Source organism: Orcinus orca, chromosome 16 (genome assembly GCF_937001465.1).
Source record: "Orcinus orca chromosome 16, mOrcOrc1.1, whole genome shotgun sequence".
NCBI classification, from domain to species: domain Eukaryota; kingdom Metazoa; phylum Chordata; class Mammalia; order Artiodactyla; family Delphinidae; genus Orcinus; species Orcinus orca.
The window spans coordinates 87,605,627-87,630,158 of record NC_064574.1 but is presented as its reverse complement, the minus strand read 5'-3'; the positions used below and the strand labels follow the sequence as shown (position 1 = coordinate 87,630,158).

Genomic DNA, 24,532 nt, shown 5'->3' with positions numbered 1-24,532 from the left:
GGGCACAGCTGCTCAGCACCACCCAGGAGGCGGCACGCCAAGGCCTGGTTCTTCAGAGTCACTCACGGTCACTCTCAGCCTGCGGAGAACAGCTGTTTTAAGGAACAAAACCTTAATTTAAAAGATGCTGCGAACTCTATAGTGAAGACTTGCTGTAACGTGGGTCTTTAAAGTCTGCCCAGGCACACATTTTTATGTTAAACCTTTTTTTTTTTTTGGAAGAATTAGTTCAAGAGTGTGACATAGGACCAATGTACGTTTTTAATTTTGTTTATTTATTTATTTGGCTGTGTCGGGTCTTAGTTGCAGCACGCGGAATCTTTCGTTGCAGCACGTGGGCTCTTCATTGCAGCACACAGGCTTCTCTGGTTGTGGCACATGGGCTTCTCTCTAGTTGTGGTGCATGGGCTCAGTAGTTGCGGCATATGGGCTGCAGAGCGCGCGAGCTCAGTAGTTGTGGCGCGTGACCTTAGTTGCCCTGAAGCATGTTCATTCCTGGACCAGGGATCGAACCTGCGTCCTCTGCATGGGAAGTCAGATTGTTTTTTGTTTTTTGGGTTATTTTTGCGGTACGCGGGCCTCTCACTGTTGTGGCCTCTCCCGTTGCGGAGCACAGGCTCCGGACGTGCAGGCTCAGCGGCCATGGCTCACGGGCCCAGCCGTTCCACGGCATGTGGGATCTTCCTGGACCGGGGCACGAACCCGCGTGCCCTGCATTGGCAGGCAGACTCTCAACCACTGCGCCACCAGGGAAGCCCGGGAAGGCAGATTCTTAACCACTGAGCAACCAGGGAAGTCCCTATGTTAATTAAACCTTGAAAGCGTGACTTTGCGTGGCGTCCTGTGTGGCCCATGCTCTTCAGTGGCGTCCCCGTGCTCTTCCCCCAGGTGCTGCCTACCCTCTGTGCCCGCTTGGCCTCCCATCCCGGGGGTTAGGGTAGGACCAGCAGGGCAGCAGGACTCCGAGCTCATGGTCTTGCATGCCATGCTTCTGGCCACAGTGCACCCTGGCAGCAGCAGAGCTTCGGGCTACAGTGGACCCTCCAGTCACGCTTGTTTTGCTTTGACCCTGGGCTTTGAGGTGATGCCTCTGAAAAGACTGAAGTCCTGACTGAGTACAGAAGTAGCAGACCGAGAGTAAACCAGAGGGCCTGAGGGTGACGGCTTCACTTCTGACACACGATGTCCCGGGTCAGCACAGGGCCTGGCGGGGAGGGCAACTGGTGACCCGATTCTTCTGAGCTGCGGCTCACGTCTAGACCCCGGAGACTGCGTTCTCCCCATCACGTGCAGGTCCGGGTCCTGAGCACCGTCACTGCATCTGGGATCCTTCCAGGCTCGGGGACAGTGGCACAATTTGTTCATCTAGTAACAGGCATAGGAAAGGATGCTGGCTGCCAAGCTCAGGGTCAGACATCAAGCAGCCTACATGGTCTGAATGTTGGGTTTTGGTTGACCTTTAAAAGATTGCTTGGGGACTTCCCTGGTGGCGCAGTGGTTAAGAATCTGCCTACCGATGCAGGGGATACAGGTTCAAGCCCTGGTCCAGGAAGATCCCACGTGCCGCGGGCAACTAAGCCCGTGCGCCATAGCTAGTGAGCCTGTGCTCGCGAGCCACAACTACTGAGCCCACGTACCACAACTACTGAAGCCCACGCGCCTAGAGCCCGTGCTCCACAACAAGAGGAGCCACGACAATGAGAAACACGTGCACCACAACAAAGACCCAGCACAGCCAAAAATAAATAAATTTTAAAAATAAATTAAAAAAAAAGTTTGCTTGACTTTAAATTTTTTTAAGAATTTGGTAAGATGTAGGGAAAAAAAGAAAGCTTACATACCAAACAATTAGAGCCATGGTGGGGGGAGGGTCAAAGGGAGAGGCGGAACCTGGCGTCCTGTGCTGAGAGCATCCTTCCCAGAGCTGAGGGTGCATGTCCGCTGGCCGTGCCCAGCATGCACCTCCGCTCGCGGCCAGAGTGGCTGCGGGGCTCCGTCCTCCCATCCTCCTGCCACATAGGAATGAGGCCCCTGTCTGTGCTCTAGGCCCTGCCCTCGGAGAAGCCTTGCCCCAGCTGGTCCCCATCCTCAGGAGCTGCCTCCAGCCAGCCCGGGACCCACCCATGCGCCTGAAGCTCTTCTCCACCCTGTCGGGGCTGCTGCTGGGAGCCCGGGAGACGGTGGACTCGCAGGGGTAGGTCGGCTCCACCCACACGTGGTCTGCCATGCTGCCCCCCACGCGGTCCCCCCATGCTGCCCCCACGCAGTCCCCCATGCTGCCCCCCACGCGGTCCCCCCATTCTGCCCCCATGCGGTCCCCCCATTCTGCCCCCCATGCGGTCCCCCCATTCTGCCCCCCACGCAGTCCCCGCCATGCTGCCCCCCACGCGGTCCCCCATGCTGCCCACCACGCAGTCCCCCCATGCTGCCCCCCACGCTGTGCTGTGGCTGAGTGGTCCCCACGTGCCCCCGCACTGAGGTCTCAGGTGGGACCTGGGGTGACCCTGAGCTCTGGGTCCTGCTGTCGTGTGACTCCCCACACAGCCAGCGCCCCAGGGAAACGGCGTAGTCCCCGCAGCGAGTGCACCGCATAGAGAGACACTAAATCAGTCGCGTTCTTGTGGTCCTTAAAATTCCGTTGAATGAAAAAGTTTTAGGGAACATTAACTACTAATGGTTTATACATTAGCTGTTCTCAGCTTTAAAAGGCTTCTGGTACCTTTCAGGCCTCACAGAGAATTGATTGAATGACCGTTAAGGTTAGAACTTAGGAAACTCCTCTCCTCCGGAGGGACTTGAGGCAGCATAAACACCCGGGCCTCCAGCTTGGGGCTCCGAAGGGAAGGAGGCGGGCGGCCCAGGCTGGACGTGAGGCAGCCCAGAGCAGAGCCATCAGCAGGCCCCGCCCTCTCCCTTTGCAAAGCGACACAGCGTCCTGGCAGGATGGGCTGTGGGGCTTCAGGCAGTGAGATGCTGTTTGCTCTTTCGGGACCCATCCCCTGAGAGGGAGCAAATCTTTGTCGTCGGCCTGTCCTGGACTTTCCTAGGGAAATAACGGGTCATTATTCAGACTTCACTTCTCTGGATGTTACTCTGATCTCTGCTCTTGGGCCTCTAGCCAGCCCATTGTATTGCAGGAAATTTTATTTCCTGCTTGTCTGCAAAGACTTCAAGGGTTAGAAGAGACTATAAAAAGGTTACTGAGTTGGGTCTGGCAGCTGCCCTGTGAGGAGAGAGCCGGCGGATCAGTCACTACCCCTTGGGGCCCTGCTCCGCTGCGTCCCCCTGAGGACAGCCAACCCCCGGGAACGAAGCCCCCGCTCTTGAACCGAGTTCCCTCAAGAAGCTGCCCTTGAAGGCTTCTTGTGGAAAGAAACCGCTATCAGGAGAAGAAAGTTGTTCAGTTTACAGTTGTCTAGTGCAAGGATTAACTGTTTTTACAGGCAGGAAAGATTTTGGAAAGCAACACCTGCTTGGTTTTGAACCTCAGGGTTACAGAATGCAGAGTCTGAGATAGCAAAGGAATGCGGCCCCCCTCACCCCACCCCACCCCCAAAAGCGCCTCTGGCACTGGCACACCCGGTGGTGCAGGGCTCCCAGCCAGAGGACGGCGGGGGCAGGGGCACCCTGGCTGGAGTGCGATCCCCCAGTGAAGGAGGCCTGCTCCCCTCTCTGGGCGTCCAGACACCACCCAGTGCCGTCCCCTCGTGCAGGATGTTACGGAGCTTCTCCCGTAGGGCAAGGCCCGGACGCTGGTGGCTCTGGAGGAGCCCGTGGGCCTGCCCGGGCTGGGCTTCCTGGTCTCAGGGCCCAGCTGCGTTTGAACAGGTGTGCGTCCTCTGGAAGCAGGGTACTCATTCTTGGGGAGTCCAGTGCCTTTTCTGCTCCCAGCATATCACTGGAGTCCCACTGCCCGTCCCTCCTCACGGTCAGCACTCGGCCCTCAGGCCCTCGTGGCCACATCGCCTGGGCCGCCTCAGCCAGGACACAGGGCTGAGCTTTCCAGAGTCCCCTGGTGAATCCCTTTGCAGGGAACAGCAGCTCCTTGCTAAAAAACTAAAGCACGTAGAAAACCTTGAATGTGTGTGAGTCGCCCTGCCACCAGGTCCACTGTCGGAAGCGCAGGTGGCTCAGGAGTGCCCCCTGCTGGGGGCACGGCGCAGCCGTGGGCTCACAGGCCCTCACGCTGGTCCAGGTCCCGAAGCAGCTGGTGCTGGAGGCGGGAGCCCCCTGTGAAGCGTGCTCTGGAATGACCCTGGGAAGCAAGTCAATGAGTCCTTTGTTCAGCAGAATACGTCTTGCTCCATCAGCAGAGGCCCGTGGGGTACAGGAGTCATAGGAGGGCTGAGGCTTTTCCCCGGGCTTTTGGACGGGGCCTCACGTGTGGCTCCGCTGCCGGGTGGCCAGGCCAGCCAGTGGAGCTCAGGGCTGGGATTTTGTTTTGCTTTGTGTTTGTCCTGACGGCGTGTCGAGAGGAAGGTCCCCGACTATGTTGGCGGGAACATCCGTGTCTCCCGTGAACGCCCGCTCCCGTGTCTTGACACATGGGACCATACGTGCAGCCCCAGAGTGCCCTCTTGCCAAGGTAGCGGGCGTGGTCAGCGGGACCTCACGTGGTTGCAGGGACCTTGAGGCCCATCTCTGTAAGGTCGCCGCCTGTGGGAATGACTTGACGCCCCATCGGTGCTCGGGGTGGCGCGGCCACCCTTTTCTTAGATCCAGGAGGGGTGTTGGGGAAGCCCCTCGGCCACAGAGTGGGAGGGAGGCTGGAAAACACCCCCAGCCCCAGGGTCCAGTCCCAGGAGAGGCGGCAGGAGCCCGAGTGCAGCCCTGCCCCGTGATAGCCGTGGGAGAGAGCCCCACGTCCCCTCCCTGGCCACTACCCCGGGGCGCGGGGGCTCTCGTTCAACGTCCAGTGTTCGATTTCCGCTCGTTTTGTCTGTTTGGCCGTTTCCCTCCGCCCAGTCCGTTTCCCAAATGAAAGCGCTTCCTTCGGGGAGTCTGGGTGCCCCTCTCACCCACTCTCTCCTGCTTCCGCTCCAGACAGTTCCATGGCTACCTGGACACCCTGATCAAGGACATCTTCGTCCCCAATCTGCAGTGGCACGCGGGGAGGACGGCTGCGGCCATCCGTACAGCGGCTGTGTCCTGCCTCTGGGCGCTTGTCAGCAGCGGAGTCCTGTCAGATGAGCAGGTAGGGCTCATGCATCCTGGACCCAAGAGGGGAACAGTCTGTGCCCTGGCTTCCGGGGCCTGCCTGGCACACCTGTCGCAGGTGAAGAGCGCTCACCTGAGTCTCCTGTCCTGATAGCGGCAGCAGATGCTCCCAGACAGACCGAGGGGATGGGACTATGGGGCCAGAGGGCGAGCAGAGGTCTGGGGGGAAAGCCCGTTGTTTCCTTGGGTCACCTGGGGGTTTTCTTAAGTGATTGTTACCGTTTACAAGAAAAGAATTTCATCACAGGAGTCTGACTCAAGAGTGTTGTTTGTATTCATATTTCCAGATAGATGAGGAATTGAGGAAACAGTAGAAGTAGGGAAAACATTGTGGTACCTGAACAGCTGTTACTTAAGTTGAAATGCCCCCAAACTTTACTGGACACGATACCCAGTCCTGCTAGTAAGTAGTGGGCTGTGTAGGATCGGTGCTGAATAACAGATTTTTTAAAAACCAACTGACCGATGTTCAAATTATCTGGATTTTAAAAATCAAGATTCAGGTCTGCTTCTTACATAGAAATTTCAAAGTAGCTTTCCAGACTCAATCATACTTGCATCAAAACCAAGTCTCTTCAGTGACGGGCAAAGTACACAGTGTGTGAGTAGCAGTCTCTGTCACCAGGGTGGCACCAGCCGTGACCCACAGCTTGTGTGGTTTTTTTATTGCAGATACAGGAAGTGCAGGAAATGTTGATGCCTCAAATTCTAACCACCCTGGAAGAAGATTCTCAGATGACTCGATTGATTTCATGCCGAATCATTAACGTGTTTTTAAAGACCTCTGATGGTGTGATAGATGCAGACAAATTCATCAAGATTTATCCTGGTAGGACATTCTTCTTTTCCAATCATACGCCTCTGTTTGTTTGGTAGGAAAAATAGAAAATGCTGCTTTGACTTCTGGCCAGGTCGGTGCTATGAGTCTAAACGTGGATGTGACAGGTATGACGTCACTGAATGTCACTGAATAAGTAACGTAGCACAAGAAACAGGACAGACGTCTTGTGGACTGGAATTGCGGGCTGGGTGGGAGCATAGACGCCCACGGCGGCCGGGGTACCACCCCGTGGCCTCCGGTGTGAGGGCTGCAGCCCTGCCTCGCGTCCCCCGTGTCATTGCCTCTTGGAACCGGAGAGCACCGATGAGTCCCGGCCACAGAAGTGAAACCCGGCCCCGAGCGGAGCAGCGTCGCTGGAGGTGGGCCTGCAGCCGAGAAGCTCAGGGGCTGGTGGGTGTGCCCACGCCGGGGGTGGCGGGGGGAGGTGGAAGGTACAGGCCCTCAGTGCCATCTTTTCCACGTGTGGTTGGGATCGCGGAAATCTGCAAGGGTAACAGGCGTTCCAAACAAGTTGAGCACTTCCTGCGGCAGGGGCCACGTCTGGCCCCAAGGGTGGCAAGAAGCAGCCCCTGAAGCAGCCCAGGAGGCAGACGAGGAAGACCAGGCTTGCCGGCAGAAACAGGAGCCGAAGAAACTGGAGGAGCTGAGAGCTGAGGCCGCGGGAAGGACCCTGCCCACAGGCGGGATTAACAAATGTGGCAAAAAGCGGTTCCTCACGCCTGAGGCAGTGGCGACCCTTAGCCCCTCCTGTGTGAACATCTGGATTCCCTGCCATAACATCTGTTGCCACCTACAGCTAGAATGAAGCGTTATCTTGGAACCTATTGCATGTGTAAGAATAAACGTTTGGGGCTTCCCTGGTGGCACAGTGGTTGAGAGTCCACCTGCCGATGCAGGGGACGCAGGTTCGTGCCCTGGTCCGGGAAGATCCTACATGCCGTGGAGTGGCTGGGCCCGTGAGCCACGGCTGCTGGGCCTGTGCGTCCGGAGCCTGTGCTCCGCAACTGGAGAGGCCACAGCAGTGAGAGGCCCGCAGGCGCGTCGTGTAGATCTGTGAGAAGAGCACGCATTGATAGAAGTCTCACCCGTTCACAGGAAGCATTTCTGCGGATCAGGAAGGACTGTTAGTCCACTTTCAGCGGTGGGACATCTGGTCCCAGAGGCTCAGCAGAAACACAGCTGATGTAGCTGGTGGCTGTCGTGTCACCGGGCCCTCAGCTCTGTCCCCAGAGCCACGGTGGGCAGAAAGCGGGGTCAGCAGACGTCCTTCCTGTGCTGTCTGCTCCTTGGGGAGGATGGGGTGTGAGGCCTGTGTGTGACTCTGAGTCTGAGCATCTCGGAGCCGGGGGGACCCCAGCCGCCTTGCAGGTCAGAGGGCGAAGACGCCCACGCCGGGTGTGAAGCACACCTTCACTCCGTGTCCACGGAGTCCACCCCTGGGCCAGAGTGGCTGAGGGTCCCGGAACACCCGCTACCACCAGCCCCTCCCCAGCACCCGCCTGTGGGTTTCCCAGGCCAGGGGCCGGTGCTCCACAAGTGCTGAGAGCTTAGCTGGGAGCCGCCTGCCCTGGAACCTCTCCTCACACTCCTGTCTGGTCCCTCCTTGCAGAACTCTTAAAACGCCTGGATGACGTTTCCAATGAGGTGAGGCTGGCGGCCACCACCTCCTTGGTCACCTGGTTGGAGCGTGTCGGGAACGAGGCCGGCAAGTGCTATTACCAGAGCAACATTCAGCACCTGTACAGGGAGCTGCTCGTGTACCTCGACGACCCTGAGAGCGCCATCCAGGACGCAGTTCTCGGTAAGAGCTTCATCCCCATACTCGGGCCAGCCGCACGGGAGCAGCTGGCCGGGCGCCCGGACTCCCTTGGGCCCGCAGTCTTGCAACCCGTGTCCTCTGAGTTACTGCGGGTCCCAACGAGCTTGTGTCCTGTGGGTTACGGCCCCTGGTGTTCACCGTGGTAGAAGTTAAAACTTGAGAAAATGTTAAGGTACTGATTAATTTCTTTAAAATAACAACCATTACATTTTAACATAAATAACGTGGTTTTGAAAGATGCGTTTTGTAAAACAAAATAAGAGCAGTGGCATTATTTTACATTTTTGTGAATCTCTCTAACGTCGAGCTGATAGAAGACAACCAGACGCACATCTCTGCGTTGCGTCGGTTGTGATGCGTGTCGTTTGGTTAAAGTATGTGAAAAACAAACGGCCCACACAGATGCAGTTGGAAGAGAAGAGTATCTTGATAGCGGTCCTCTCCCTTACCGCACCCTGACTGGACAGGTGGTAGTCTCCTCAAGGTTCCTTGGAGTGTAGACCCTGGAGCCACTGTGGAACCACACCCGTTCCGCTCAAGTCCATCTATCCGCCCCGCGTGCTCATTAACTTGGACGCGCTCTGTTCTCAGTGTCAAAAAGTCACTGTTGGCGTCAAGCTCAGAAAAGTCTTGGGAAGAACAGCTTCAGGAGGCTGTCAGGCTTTTGGTGGCAGAAACAAGTTTCTATAATTCTTATTACTGCTTGAGAGCTTCAATTTTATCATCAGCCACAAATACTGTCGCTTCATTCGCTTACAAGAAAGCATCCTGTTGAGTCCCCAAGTCTGAATAACAAGAGGCAGTTGTCACTGGTCATTCTTTCAAGTAAAAAGTGGTGTCTGGGAGCTGCCCAGCCCTCGGCCCCATTGCACACGCGTGTGCCTCCCGTTCCATCCCAGGGTGCTGAAAAGCTAAAAAGGAAGGACACGTGTCGTATCCCCTGAACCACCACCGACGTGTGAGCGAAGCCACGTGGCTGAGATGGCCATAAACAGACTTCAGTTTAGAGTGGAGTTCTAAAAACTGTCCAGATAACCCAAAAGAAGTCAAGAAAGGAGAACGAGAAGGATGCAGAGGAGGGACGACGAGGAAGCAGACAGAGAGCAGATCCAGCCACGGCGTGATCTGTGACCACCCGCGCTGGGCGCTCGGTGGAGGGCAGACGCTGTCAGTCCCTAGAAAATCCAGACTTCATCGGAATGAGTTTACTAAAGTTGGGTGCTCAGGGGTTGAGATTTCATGAAGTAGATGATTTTTATGCTCCTCTGAGGACATAACTGACTCCTGCAGTGACTCACTCCCCAGAGCCCGGCCAGCGCTCGTGCCGCCCTGGCCTTGAGCCCTCAGTGCGGAGGGCGCCCCGTGAGCCGGGGGTCGTGCCCTTCGTGTCACTGTGGACGGAGTTCTGACTCACACCCTCTGAAGGGTCTCAGGGCCCCCCAAAACCCTGGGGCACCCTTTGAGAGCCCCTGCCCAGGCCACCCGCAGGTTCAGGTGCCCCGTTGTAGGGCACCATGTCGCTGCTCTCCGGGGAACGGAAACAAACTGTGAATTCGAGACCAATGGAAACTGCTTACAACGGCAACAGCTGAGAGCAGACGGGTTGTCTGCCTTGGCTTTGCACCAGGGGTCGGCACGTGTGCCCGACTGGGGTTCCTGGCCAGCCGTCGCCCTCCCCGTTCGTACAGACCGCACGGTTCGTACAGACGGTGAGCAGCGGGTACACAGACTCCCTCACACCTGCGCCCCACCATGCACAGCCTCCCCCGTGATCAGCAGCCCCCCCGGGTGCTGCATCTGGTCCAGTCAGTAAGCCTCACAGACACGCCACGGTCACCCCAAGTCCATGGTTTACGTTAGGGGTCACTCTGGGCGCCGTACATTGTGTGGTTTGCACAAGCATGTAATGACACGTATCCCTCGTTGCATTCATAGTCTCATACAGAATAGTTTCACTGCCCTAACACTCCTCTGCGCCCCACCTGTCCGTCTGTCCGTCTGTCCGCCCTCCCAACTTTAGCGACCACTGATCTTTCACTGCCTCCATAGTTTTGCCTTTTCCAGAGCGTCACGTACTTGAAATCATATAGTCTGTAGCCTTTTCGAATTGCTTCTCTCACCTAGTAATGAGCATTTGAGATGCCTCTATGTTTTCTCATGGCTTGAGAGCTCTTTTTTTTTTTTTTTTTTTAGCACTAATATTCCATTGTCTGAATGAACCTGTTTATTTATACATTCACCTACTGAGGGGCATCTTGGTTGCTTCCAAATTTTGGCGATTATGAATAAAGCTTCTCTAAACATCTGTGTGCAGGTTTTTTGCCAACGTAAGTTTTCAGCTCCTTTGGGTAAATACCAAGGAATGTGATTGCTGGATCATATCGTAAGAGTATATTTATTTTTGTAAGAAATCACCGAACTGTCTTCGTGGACACACTATTTTGCATTCCCACCAGCAATGATGAGAGTCCGTGTCATTCGCCATTCTGCCAGCATGTGGTGTTCTGATTCTGGCCATTCTGATAGGTGTGTAGTGATATCTCATTTTAATTTGCATTTCTCTGGTGACATATCATGTGAAGTATCTTTTCATAGGCTTATTTTACATCTGTATATCTTCTTTGATGAGGTGTCTGTTAAGGTCTTTGCCCCCCCTTTTTTTTTTGGCTGCGTTTGGGGGCTACTCTTCGTTGTGGTGCGCAGGCTTCTCATTGTGGTGGCTTCTCTTGTTGTGGAACAGGGCTCTAGGCATGCGGCCTTAGTTGCTCCGTGGCATGTGGGATCTTCCCAGATCACGGATCGAACCCGTGTCCCCTGCATTGGCAGGCAGATTCTTAACCACTGCGCCACCAGGGAAGTCCCTGGCCCATTTTTAAATTGGGTTGTTTGTTTTCATATTGTTGAGTTTTAAGATTTGTATATTATAGATAATAGTCCTTTATCAGATCTGTCTTTCTTAAGACTTTATTGTTAATTTTTTTGTTTCCCTTTAATTTTTTATTTTTTAAATTTTTATTGGAGTAGAGTTGATTTACAATGTTGTGTTAGTTTCTGCTGTACAGCAAAGTGAATCAGTTATACATATACATATATCTACTCTTTTTTAGATTCTTTTCCCATATAGGTCATTACAGAGTATTGAGTGGAGTTCCCTTTGCTATACAGTAGTTCCTTATTAGTTATCTATTTTATATATGGTAGTGTGTATGTGTCAATCCCAGTCTCCCAATTTATCCCTCCCCTCTTTTCCCCGCTGGTAACCATAGTTTGTTTTCTACATCTCTGACTCTATTTCTGTTTTGTAAATAAGTTCATTTGTATAATATTCTTAGATTCCACATATAAGCAATATCATATGATATTTGTCTTTCTTTGACTTGCTTCACTTAGTATGACGATCTCTAGGTCCATCCATGTCACTTCAAACGGCATTATTTCATTCTTTTTTTATGGCTGAGTAATATTCTCACATCTTCCTTATCCACTCATCTGTCGATGGACATTTAGGCTGCTTCCATGTCTTGACTATTGTAAATAGTGCTGCTATGAATATTGGGGTGCATGTATCTTTTCAAATTGGAGGTTTTTCCAGATATATGCCTAGGATTGGGGTTGCTGGATCATATGGTAGTTCTACTTTTAGTTTTTTGAGGAACCTCCATTCTGTTCTCCATAATGGTTGTACCAATTTACATTCCCACCAACAGTGTAGGAGGGTTCCATTTTTCCACACCCTCTCCCAACATTTATTGTTTGTAGACTTTTTGATGATGGCCATTCTGACTGGTGTGAAGTGATACCTCACTGTAGTTTTGATATGCATTTCTCTAATAATTAGCAATGTTGAGCATCTTTTCATGTGCCTGTTAGCCATCTGTATGTCTTCTTTGGAGAAATGTCTGTTGAGATCTTCTGCCCATTTTTGGATTGGGTTGTTTTCTCTTTTGACATAGAGCTGCATGAGCTGTTTGTATATTTTGGAGATTAGTCCCTTGTTGGTCGCTTCATTTGCAAATATTTTCTCCCACTATGTGGGTTGTCTTTTCGTTTAGTTTATGGTTTCCTTTGCTGTGCAGAAGCTTTAAGTTTAATTAGGTCTCGTTTGTCTATTTTTGTTTTTATTTTCATTATTCTAAGAAGTGGATCAAGAAAGATCTTGCTGTGATTTATGTCAAAGAGTGTTTTGCCTATGTTTTCTCTAAGAGTTTTATAGTGTCCGGCCTTACATTTAGGTCTTTTATCCATTTCAAGTTTATTTTTGTGTATAGTGTTAGGAAGTGTTCTAATTTCATTTTTTTACATGGAGCTGTCCAGTTTTCCCAGCACCACTTATTGAAGAGACTGTCTTTTCTCCATTGTATACTCTTGCCTCGTTTGTCATAGATTAGTTGACCATAGGTGCGTGGGTTTATCTCTGGGCTTTCTGTCCTGTTCCATTGATCTATATTTCTGTTTTTGTGCCAGTACCATACTGTTTTGATTACTGTAGCTTTGTAGTATAGTCTGAAGTCAGGGCATCTGATTCCTCCAGCTCTGTTTTTCTTTCTCAGGATTGCTTTGGCTATTCGGGGTCTTTTGTGTTTCCATATATATCAGATGTATCTTCTGCAAATATTTTCTCTCAATCTGTGGCAAAAGTTTTTAATTTTAATGAAGTCCAGCTTATCAATTATTTCTTTCATGGATTATACTTTTGGTGTTTATCTAAAAAATTATTGCCATACCCAAAGGTCACCTAGGTTTTCTCCTATGTTATATTCTAGGAGTTTTATATTTATGTCTATCATCAATTTTGAGTTAATTGTCATGAAAGAGGTAAGGTCTGTGTCTAGATTTTTTTGTTGTTTTTTGTTCTTTGGATGTGGATGTCCATTTGTTCTATCACCATTTGTGAAAAGACTGTCTTTGCTCCATTGTATCGCCTTTATTTCTTTGTCAAAGATCAGTTGACAGTATTTATGTGGGCCTATTTCTGGTCTCTCTGTTCTGTTCCATTGATCTATTTGCCAGTACCACACTGTCTTGATTACTGTGGCTTTATAGAAAGTCTTGAAGTTGGGTAGTGTCAGTGCTCCAACTTTGTTTTTCTCCTTCAATATTGTGTTAGTTTGTTAATATCCACACAATAATTTGCTGGGATTTTAATTGGGATTGCATTGAATCTATATATAGATCAAGTTGGGAAAAACTGATATCTTGATAATAGTGAGTCTTCCAGTCCATGAACATGAAATATCTTTCCATTTATTTAGTTCTTCTTTAATTCCATTCATCAGAGTTTTGTAAATTTTCTCATATAGATCTTCTATACATTTTGTTAGATTTATACCAAGGTATTTCATTTTGGAAGGTACTACTGTAAATGGTATTGTTTTAATTTCAGATTGCACTCATTCATATCTGGTGTATAGGAAAGTGATTGACTTTTTAAAATTTATTTTTGGCTGTGTTGGGTCTTCGTTGCTGCACGTGGGCTTTCTCTAGTTGTGGCGAGTGGGGGCTACTCTTCGTTGCTGTGTGCACGGGCTTCTCATTGCGGTGGCTTCTCTTGTTGCGGAGCACAGGCTCTAGGCGTGCGGGCTTCAGTAGTTGTGGCATGCGGGCTCTAGAGTGCAGGCTCAGTAGTTGTGGCACATGTGCTTAGTTGCTCCGTGGCATGTGGGATCTTCCCGGACCAGGGCTCGAACCCGTGTCCCCTGCATTGGCAGGTGGATTCTTAACCACTGCACCACCAGGGAAGTCCAAGTGATTGACTTTTGTATGTTAACCTTGTATCCTGCAACCTTGCTATAATCACTTATTAGTTCCAGGAGTTTGTCAATTCTTCCCAATTTCAACATAAACGGTCATGTCATCTGTAAACAAAGACAGTTTATTTCTTCCTTGCCAATGTGTATATTATCTTTCATTTCCTTTTCTTATCTTATCGCATTAGCTAGGACATCCAGTTTGGTGTTGAAAAAGAGTGGTGAGAGGGGACATCCTTGCTTTGTTCCTGATTATAGTGGGAAAGTTTCAAGTTTCTTACCCTAAGTGTCATGTTAACTGTAGATTTTTTCATAGATATTCATTATTGAGGAAGTTGCCCTCTATTCCTAGTTTACAGAATGTTTTTACTCATGAGTGGGTGTTAGACTTTGTCAAAATGCTTTTCTGCGTCTATTGATGTGATCATGTGGTGCCTCTTTTAGCTTGTTGATGTGATGGATTACGTTAATTGATGTTTGAAGTGTTGAAGCAGCCTTGCACACCTGGGGTAAATCTCACTCGGTCTTGGTATGTGATGCTTTTTATACATTGTTGGATTTGATTTGCTAATATTTTGTTGAGGATTTTTGCATCTATGTTTGTGAGAAATATTGGTCTGTAGTTTTCTTTTCCTGTAGCATCTTTTTCTGAGTTTGTATCGGGGTAATGCTGGTCTCATAGGATGAGTTAGCACGTGTTCCCTGTGCTTCTGTCTTCTGGAAGAGATTGCAGAGAATTGGTTTCATTTCTTCCTTAAAGGTTTGGCAGAATTCGCTCCTGAACTCAACTGGTTTACCTACTGGGGCTGGTGCTTTCTGTTTGGGAAGGTTATTGATTATTGATTCAGTTTCTTTAGCGGATGTAGGTCTACTGTTAGCGGATGTAGGTCCACTGCGAGTGTCTATTCTCGTGTGAGTTTTGGCAGATTATGCCTTTCAGAGAATTGGTCCATTTCACCTGGGTTATCAGAGTTGTGGGCAAGGAGTTGTCAGAGAACCAATGTTTGGTTCTGTGGATGATCCTATTGATTTTCTGTTTCAGATTTCACTGATTTATGCTCTGATTCTTCTTTTCTTCTGCTAACTTTGGATTTAATTTGCTCTTTTTTCTAGTTTCCTAAGGTGATTTAGATTATTGATTTTAGATCTTTTTTTTTAATGTGTGCATTCAATGGTATAAGTTTCCCTGTAAGCACTGCTTTTCACTGCATCCCACAAATTTTGATAAGTTGTGTTTTCATTTTCATTTAGTTCAAAATATTTTTTAATTTTTCTTGAGATTTCTTCTTGGACCATTGTGGTATTTACAAATGTGTTGTTTAATCTCCAGATATTTGAGGATTTTCCAATTATCTCTTTGTTACTGATGTCCAGTTCAATTCCATGTTGTCTGAGAGCAGAGATTGTATGATTTCTGTCCTTTTATATTTGTGAAGGTGTGTTTTATGGCCCTGAATGTGGCCTATTTTAGTGACTGTTCCATGGGAGCTTGAGAAGAACGTGTGCTCTGCTACTGTTGGATGAGATAGTCTGTAGATATTTGACTGATTGATGGTGCTTGTGGGGTCCTCCTGGGTGTACTTACCGATTTCCTGCCTGCTGGGTCTGTCCGTTTCTGAGAGAGGGGCATGGGAGTCTCCAGCCGCAATGGTGGATTAATCTATTTCTCCTAGAGGCTATCAGCTTTGCCTCACGTTGTTTGACACTGTGTTACTGGGCTCATACGTGATAAGGATCGTTATGTCTTCTTGAGTACTGACCCCTTAATCATTATGCAATGCCCTCCTAACCCCCATCACTTCCCTTGCTCTGCAGTCTGCTCTGTTTACGGCTGCTGTAACTTTAATATGAAGCTAAGCTTGGCTTAATATTTATTCCTGGCATCATAAAGGTGTTTTCCTGTTTTGCAGAGGCCCTCAAAGCAGGCAGTGTCCTCTTCCCTGACCTCCTGGTGAGAGAGATGGAGGCCGTCCTCCATAAGCATCGTTCACCCACCCACTGCGAGCAGCTGCTACAGCACCTGCAGGCCCTGCCGCCCGCCCCGTGACCAGAGTCCTGGGAGCAGAGCCTCAGCGCAACAGCTGGGGGGAGCGAACACCCAAGCCACGTCCTCACCTGGACCGGGATTCGTGGCCTTTAAATCTCGTCACCGGGCACCTTTCTGTCAACAGCCGAGGACCCTCACAAGCAAGCCTTTAACAGCAAGAAGAATGTATTCTCTAAGCACCGTGCCCAGTGCTCTCCTGGGACAGTTCTTCACACCCAGCAGTTTTTGAAATAAATAACTTTCACTGAGTGGCTTCTGTATTTTATGGCAAACTCATGCAATTCACTGAGAGGTCTGCCAGCAATCGACAGCCACCTTCAAATTAAATGTCAGCTTCTCATACCAAATCAGCACATTCTTTTTTTTAGTCTACGTGCACTGCTAGGTTCCTGGGTTATTGGTTCTTTCTTGCTTAAATGCCCACCAAGAAAGTTCTTGAGTATTTAAAAAGAAAAAAGACAAAGTGATTAAAAGGAATGTTCTTTCTTTGGGTTCTGTCTACTGAAACTTAATATCTCAGTGAAAGACTGAAAAGAATTTGAAATCTTAAGAACTATTATCAGTGAAATCTTTCCCATTTAAGATACACTGGAATTTAAAATGTTATGTGGATATATTTGGTCACAGTATTTTTTCTTAGGTCAGTAATTCTGACAGTTGAAAATAGGATGTTTAATCAGATATAATTTTGGTTGCTCTCTTGTAAGTAGCAGTACAGTAAAGTTGTATTATATTTTCCTGTACTTTCTATCCCCAAGTGCCTAAAAGAGTTCATTTTAAGTGAGTTTTATTTCCATAAGCCAAATATTTATGTTAAGGGAAAAAAAATGCTGTGTTTTTTCCAAAAATCAAATACTAACACTTATGCTTTGGTATTTGAAAATATAACTTAAAATATTTATTATAACTATTCTGTATGCCTGTCTTCGTGTGTTTTGATAATTGAAATTCAGACTCTAAGAAAATTCTTTCCTTAGATTTAACCTCACAGTGATCGCAGCCTCCAGAATCCTGGGCCTTTGGACTGAGGGGTCCCCACTGCTCATTGTAGTGCCCTCTCTGGCCACCAGGTGGCAGGAGCTCCAAACAAGTTAAGACAAGGGTGTCAGCAAGGCTTCCAAGGGCTCACCCTCCGGGTGAGGGTCGGACCTGGAGAGGGGCTGAGAACTGAACCTGCAGCACAGACCTGGGTCACTGCACCCCCGGCCCCATGGTGACGCAACTCCTGACCGCAGTGACCCTTGCGAGTCTCTGAAGCCACAGTTCCTCTCCAAACCCCATTTCTGTCCCCCAGCTTCCTGATTGCCCTCTGCCTCTGTATCCTCTGCGTGTCCTTCCTCAGCACTATCTGGAGTTAGAGATGCATATTATCAGGTCTTGGCCCAGACCTACTGAACCAGAGACAATGGGCTGGGGCCCAGCGGCTGGCCCTCCGGGGGAACCCCTGCCTTGAGAACCACGCATTTTCACATCCAGCAAGGAGCTCCATCTCTGCCTTTGGTCAGACGTTCAGTGTCACGGCTGAGAGGACACCACGTGCTCAACCCCTCACCTCCCACAAGGCAGGCGGGTTGGGCGCGCCCCCCCCCCCCCCCGCCCCCGCTGCTGTCCAGCCCAGCTGCCACGCGGCTGCCGTGGAAGCATTAGCGGTGCGCTTTCGTTTCTGTGCATCGTTAGGGGAACTATTCAGAGGCAGCACTGCAGTGAGTCGGGACACCTGACACGATCTTAACAGCCTATGAAAGGTTATTTTTTTTGGCCGCGCCGCACGGCTTGTGGGATCTTAGTTCCCTGACCAGGGATCGATCCCGGGCCCGTGGCAATGAAAGCGCCAAGTGTTAACCACTGGACCGCCAGGGAATTCCCAAAAGAAGTTTAATTTATTGATTTGTTCTTTTATGGATTGTGCTTTTTGTGCTGTATCTAGGAAGAAATTTTTCCTGTATTCAGGACATTTTTCATTTCCTGAATTTAAGAAGCTCAAAATGTTATTTTCATAAAGATAATTTATCTATTTGCCTCTACCTATGCTGTGGTTCAAAAACAAGTTTTACTTCCTTTTAAAATCTCCTTTCCGTGACCTAAATGAAAGTACATCCTTCTAGGGCGGTGGTCCCCAACCTTTTTGGCACCAGGGACCGGTTTTGTGGAAGACAGTTTTTCCACGGAAGGGGGAGAAGGGATGGTTTCGGGATGATTCAAGCACACTACATTTATTGTGCACTTTATTTCTATTATCATTACATTGTAATATATAATGAAATAATTATAAAACTCACCATAATGCAGAATCAGCGGGAGCCCTGAGCTTGTTTTCACTTGCCACTCACTGATAGGGTTTTGATGAGTCTGCAAGCGATTGATTTATGATGTTCTCTGTGCAGTCAGACCTTTCTGCTAATGATGACCTGTATTTGTGGCCCCTCCCCAGCGCCAGCGTCACCGCCTCAGCTCCCCCTCAGATCATCAGGCATTAGGTGCTCACAGGAACACGCAGCCTGGACCCCTCGCACGCGCGGTTCACAGTAGGGTTCGCGCTCCTATGAGCATCTGATGCTGCTGCTGGTCTGACAGGAGGCAGAGCTCACCCGCCACTCACCTCCTGCTGTGTGCCCGGTTCCTAACAGGGAACCCTTGTTCTCTGGTTCCCTGGTTGGGAACCCTTGTTCTAGGATGAGTTGCTTAGTTGAAGATGAAACACCTACCTTTTAGTAGCCAAAGGCAGCCCTGTATGTGCCAGTATGGAATGACCTCTAAAATTGTAAAAAAACAAGGAACATGACACTGTGCATGGAATGCGGCATATGTAAAAGGAGAGAAGGAGCTGCCTATCTGCTTTTATGTGCATAAGACATTTCTAGAAGGTTACAAAAGAAACTGGTAAGAGTCGTGGCCTCTGGGAAGGGGACCTGTAGCGCTGAGAGACTGGAGTGGAAGTTGGGTCTATGCCTCTTGGTACCTTTGAATGTACTTTCTTGTGCACGTGTTCCGTGGTCAAAAATACAACTCAGCTGAGACTAACTCAGAAATCGGAAACCCGACTGACTTGGGTGATGGTCTTGGCTCCTAAGTCAGCACACCTGTTTCTTCTGTGTAACCAGAGCCCTATTCCAGGGAAGGATGTTCAGGATGAAGCAAAAGGTTTACCAAAAAGTTGTCTTGTTGAGAAATGAAAATGCAAAGATTTGTACCCAAGTGTTCATAGCTGCTTTATTCCAGCCCCAAACTGGAAATCACCCAAATGTCCATCAACAATTACGAATGGATAAACTGTAGTATATCTGTACAACAGAATACTATACTGCAATCAAAAGAAACTAAACACTGCAACATGGGTGGCTCTCACAGACACTAGGCTGAAGCCAGATGTGAAGGAGTGCATCTTTTACTGGACTTCTAGAACAGGCAAAGCTATTCTATGGTTCTTTTTTTTTTTTTGCGGTACGCGGGCCTCTCACTGTTGTGGCCTCTCCCGTTGCGGAGCACAGGCTCCGGACGCGCAGGCTCAGCGGCCGTGGCTCACGGGCCCAGTCGCTTCGCGGCATGTGGGATCTTCCCGGACCGGGGCACAAACCCGCGTCCCCTGCATCGTCAGGCGGAGTCGCAACCACTGCGCCACTGGGGAAGCCTCCATGGTTCTTTTTAACCCCTGAACTAATGAAGGATGTTTAGGGATCTGCTGTGCTCTTTTCTCTACCTGTGTACGTGTGGATTTTGTGTGAACTTTTTCATAATTGAAAATACCAAAACTAAAAACAATCATTGGCTGAGTTTGGAATTGCTGTCAGAGGCTGCCTTCCCCAGGCAGGAGCGGGAAGCGTGGTTTCCCCTTCCCAAGCAAAGGCTTGCCTCTCCACTACCAGCTGCTATCTCAGTAGGGAGGCAGCAGCCTCCATTACCCCTCAGCCTCTCTCCTTTGACCTTGAACCCCCAGGGGTCTAAGCCTCCTTCTTGTGACTCTTCCCATAAGCAAGTGATGGCTTCGGGAGCTGGCTGGGACACAGGCCTGGAGCCTGTCCCAAAGGCAAGAGCACTTGCTCCGTTGTTCTTAGGTGCTTGTGCAGGGTTTTCTGAATGTTCTGGAAAAGTGTAATTTGAAGAGGCAAAGCAGTGCCCGTTGTCTGCTGGCAACACATGGTAACTGCAGACAGAAGAATCCATTTAGAAACCTAGGTGCTGTCTTCCTGGCCTAACGGATGCCACTTCTATCCTCTAGGACTTTACTAGAGGACGTCCCTTTATATTTCCATTCTTCAAAAAGTAAGTTGACAGTTTTGGCTAAGGTTGAGAGTGAAGAGAAGTGGTGACAATGGCAAATGTAAAGGTGGGGACCACAATGGCCTTTTCTTTCTTTAATTTTTAAAAATGTTTATTTATTTATTTGGCTGCGCCAGGTCCTGGTTGCAGCACGCGAACCCTTAGTTGCGGCATGTGGGATCTAGTTCCCTGACAGGGGATCGAACCTGGGCCCCCTGCATTGGGAGCACAGAGTCTTAGCCACTGGACCGCCAGGGAAGTCCCAACAATGGCCTTTTAAACTAATGTACGGGGACTGGGTTTGGGGCCGAACACTGGCCCGTTTCCAGTGTCCCAAGGACAGGCATTTGAGTTGGGATTTTCGGCCTCAGGATCAATTATTTGGGGCTGCATGTCCAGGCAGAAGGTATTTTTTTCACATAAGCATACACATCAGTCTTGCTGCTCGCCTGGCCACAGCTCTTTACCTGCTGAAGATGACCCTCCTGGAAAGACTTCACTTGCCCTGAGAAGTGGCCTTGGTTTTCATGGCAGGATGACAGCTTTAGCAACTAACACCTCTCATGGAAGTGCTTTAGCCTGTACCTCTTCCCATTATTAACAAAATAAAATTAATGTTTCAGAAGCTACTGTTAACATTTCTCATACAACTTGAAAGCCTCAATGACATTTAATGGCAAAACTAAAATTAGGAATTTCGGTTTGGTGTACAAAGTCCCTACAAGATAAAAACGTACCTTCTTCCATCGACAGATGGATGGATAAAATAGATGTGGCACATATATACAGTGGAATATTACTCAGCCATAAAAAGCAACAAAATTGAGTTATTTGTAGAGAGGTGGATGGACCTACAGTCTGTCCTACAGAGTGAAGTAAGTCAGAAAGAGAAAAACAAATACCGTATGCTAACACATATCTATGGAATCTAAGAAAAAAACCATGGCTCTGATGAACCTAGGGGCAGGACAGGAATAAAGACGCAGACGTAGAGAATGGACTTGAGGATATGGGGAGGGGGAAGGGTAAGCTGGGATGAAGTGAGAGAGTGGCATGGACATATATATACACTACCAAATGTAAAACAGATAGCTTGTGGGAAGCAGCCGCATAGCACAGGGAGATATCTCAGTGCTCTGTGACCACCTAGAGGGGTGGGACAGGGAGGGTGGGAGGGAGGGAGACGCAAGAGGGAGGAGATGTGGGGATGGATGTATATGTATAACTGGTTCACTTTGTTATACAGCAGAAACTAACACACCACTGTAAAGCAGTTATACTCCAATAAAGATGTAAAAAAAATGTATCTTCTAACAGTTCAGCGACGGGATTTCTCCCACCGACTCCGGCCCGAGGCCCAGAAGCGCCGGCGGCCTGGCCTCCTACTGCGGGGCACGCGGTGCTGGTGACGCTCGCTCGGATGCAGCTGACGGAGCTGACGGCCCCGGTCCCGCCGTCACCGCCCCCGCCCCGCCCCCCACAGGCGCGCAGCCACCCCTCCCGCCCGCAGCTCCGCGGCCGGCCTCCTTGCGCGCCTCCGGCAGGTGCGCGCCGCCCTTGCCAGAAGAGAAAGTACCACCATCCCCGCGGCCGCTGACGAGCCCTGCATCCGTCGCCGGCAGGGGGCCCCGCTCCTCCCGCCCCGCGTCCTAATGGCCTCCATGTCTCCGCCGGGCCCGGCCGCACCCAAGATCGCCGCGGAGCCGCGACTCACGGGCCCAGCCAGCGGTCCTTGCAGCCGACCTTGCGGCGAGGGCGCGGCCGTGTAATCCGGCCTCGGCCAATCCGGGGCGCCGGCGCGGCCTCGGCCCGGACGTGCGCAGAAGCGCCCGCAGCCTAGTTCTGGCGGCGGCGGCGGCGGCGGCGGCGGCGGCGGCGGCCCCGATTGGCCGAGTCTGGGTCACGTGGCCCCGCCGAGTTGCCCCTCCCAGTGCAGCCCTGCGGGAACGCGGCAGGTTCCAGGAGCGCCCCACAGGCGTCGCCGCTCCTGAGTGGCCGGTGGTCCAGTCAGGGCGCGCCGCTGTGGCGGTTGTTATTTTGATGAGAAATGGAGCCAGAACCCTCGTCAAATTGCACCTGCGGTCCAACCACGTCTTTCCAGTTGAGTCCCCGAAACCTGTTTAGCTTAAGCCAGTTTGAGCAGCACGTTCTCTTACTTGCAAGATTAAACGTCAGAGTTGAAACACAAATAGAGATAAATACTGATTAGAACGACCTGGAAAAAAAATGAATTTTTCATGTACTAAGCTTGTGACTTAGTAAGAAAGTCTTCGAGCCAGGAGGGATTGGACTCCCTCCAGTTGGGGCTCCCCTCCCACTGTTCTCCGGCCCCCAGAGATTTGGAAGGGGACCAGGTGCCTGTGAGTGGGGGCTCGGGATGCTGACAGGCCGTAGCTTTCGCGGTTGGCAGTTAGCTCATCCTCTTCCGGTGACGCTCTGAGCACAAGCTCTACACCCCAAACACAGCTGGTACTGAGTACTGACGGGGGCAGCGGGGCGCAGTCCACCGAGAGCCCACCCCACCTGCTGTTAGCAACACCCTTCCTGAAGGGAAGAATAGAGAGCCGGAGAGAACCTGTCTCTGGGTCCGGGGGCGGGAGGAGAGGGCAGGGGTGCCCTTCCTTCTCACCACACCCTCTTCCTTTCTTCGTACCTGGGGCAGAGAGCGCTCCAAGTCAACCAACACGTATACATGGGCTTAAGTGGCTGATTTCAGGGCTAGGGCAGGGAAAGTCCAGGATGAGCCTGGAGTGTCCTGCATCGCCAGAAAGTAAGGAAGTGCTCCAAAAAGGATGGGGACTCAGGAGCCGACCTGAGGGAGCTCCTAGTGGCCAAAGCTGGAACTATATGCGTGGCAAAATTAATAACAATGCTATTTGCTTATGAGTTACAGAGTAATGTAAGTATCCACGAGTCCATAGTGATATAAAGAAAGAATAAATAGGGAATTCCCCGGCGCTCCAGGGTTAGTGCTCACTGCCAGGGACCTGGGTTCAATCCCTGGTCAGGGAACTAAGATCCCACAAGCCACGCCGTGCGGCCAAAAAGAAAAAAAAAAAAAAGAATAAGTGGGGGAGGAAGGACAGCCCTATAAATCATTTTTTTAAGTGTTTAAGGTATAAGACATAACAATGTTAACACTGGGGGAAATGAGACAGAGTACATGGGAAGTCTGTCTACTATTTTTGCAGAATACAAGTGGACAAGGGTGAATTTACCACTCTCTCGGACCGGGTGAGCAAGGGACCTTCAGCATCAGGGCTGACCCTTGTGGCTCAGAAAGGCGCGAGCCGGTGAGATGCCGGGATGAATGTGCTTCTGTGGAATCTCGGCTGCCCAACCTGCCTCTACTGGCTTGGCAGGTACCAATGCCCTGAGCAGGGACAAACTTGGCAAGTTGAAGAAACAGCAAGGAGACAAGTCAGGGAGCTTACGAACGATCGAGAGGAAGGCGGTAGGAGGCAAGATTGGACAGGAGGCAAGATTGGACAGACGGCAAGAGTCAGACGTCAGGGCCACATCAGGTGAGGGCAGGGAACATATTCTCACTTACCCTTTCACGTCTCCTCCCACCTCCATTTATTATATTATTCTTGCAGGTTTTCCTCGAGTACCTGTGTGGCGTTAAACAATATACAATCCTTAAACCTTTATATCTTGTCCCGCCAGCTTTGGACGGTATCGCTATCCTTTCCCCCAACGGAAGACAGGAGTCCTGTCCTTTCCTCTGCCTCTCCGCCTTCCACCCACCTCCCAACTCCCATCACCCAGACTTTTACTTGTACATTGTCAAGATTGCTCTTTACAGTTAGAACAGATTGAAAATGCTTTTTCATGCTTTGCTTCTAGATCGTAGAAGCCCCCAGAGCCTGCCCTTCTCCCTGCAGCTGTCTGTCTCAGAGCCCCTGGCCTCTTTGCTGCTCAGGCCCGCTGCCCAGCCGTCACTGTGGACGTCACCCATGGCCCACTGGTCCCGTGCTTTTCCTGTTCTTGGTTCCTGGCTTCGTGTGCTGAAGTGTATTATAGGCACATCCTCAGAAAGGGATGTCTCTGCGTATCGAAAAAGGCCTTTAATTTGCATTCATAACTTGGCATTGGTTTCTAGATTCCAAACTTTTCCTCAGGATTTCGAAGGCACAGCTCTGGAGAAGTCACTGGAATTTTATCTCCAGATGCTTTGAAGATGTCTCTTTATCCCTAACACTCTGAAATTTCACAAGAACAAGTCTAGATGGGGATTCCTTTTTCATTCACCCTGATCTGTGCTTGAGGGGCCCTTTCATTTTCTACAATTTTTTGTTTGTTTCTTTGTTTTTAAGAACTTTTTCTCTGTTTTCTCTATTCTCTAATTCTGGAACTTCTGTGTACATGAAGTTGAACATCCTGGACCACCCTCCTCAGCTCCATCATTTCTCATCTATTTTCTTAGTATTCTATTGACCTTTTGATTTTCACCATTTACTTTTTAAGTCTCTGGGTCTTGTTGTTGTTGTTTTTGGCTGCGTTGGGTCTTTGTTGCTGCGCGCGGGCTTTGTCTAGTTGCAGCGAGACCGGGCTACTCTTCGTTGTGGCGCACGGGCTTAGTTGCTCCGTGGCACATGGGA

At 50.1% G+C, this 24,532-nt stretch overlaps 2 protein-coding genes across 8 annotated transcripts in view; both read left to right on the top strand.

The window, feature by feature from the left end:
- Positions 1 to 15,903, top strand: part of DNAAF5 (dynein axonemal assembly factor 5) — a 35,756-nt gene extending 19,853 nt beyond the window's left edge. For 2 of the 7 annotated variants that reach the window (XM_033426783.2, XM_012532672.3), the window contains 5 exons: positions 2,047 to 2,194; positions 5,044 to 5,194; positions 5,890 to 6,046; positions 7,668 to 7,859; positions 15,535 to 15,903. In XM_033426783.2, the coding sequence (XP_033282674.2) occupies positions 2,047 to 2,194; positions 5,044 to 5,194; positions 5,890 to 6,046; positions 7,668 to 7,859; positions 15,535 to 15,671 (785 nt within the window). In that variant the 3' untranslated portion in view covers positions 15,672 to 15,903. Of the gene's footprint in view, positions 1 to 2,046; positions 2,195 to 3,737; positions 3,829 to 5,043; positions 5,195 to 5,889; positions 7,860 to 15,534 lie in introns of those variants that run through there. The other 5 variants (XR_004482868.2, XR_004482871.2, XR_004482870.2 and 2 more) reach the window with 5 other exon arrangements.
- The window catches only part of SUN1 (Sad1 and UNC84 domain containing 1), a 283,061-nt gene that overhangs the window by 198,196 nt on the left and 60,333 nt on the right, over positions 1 to 24,532 (top strand). The gene's annotated exons all lie outside the window — the stretch shown is intronic.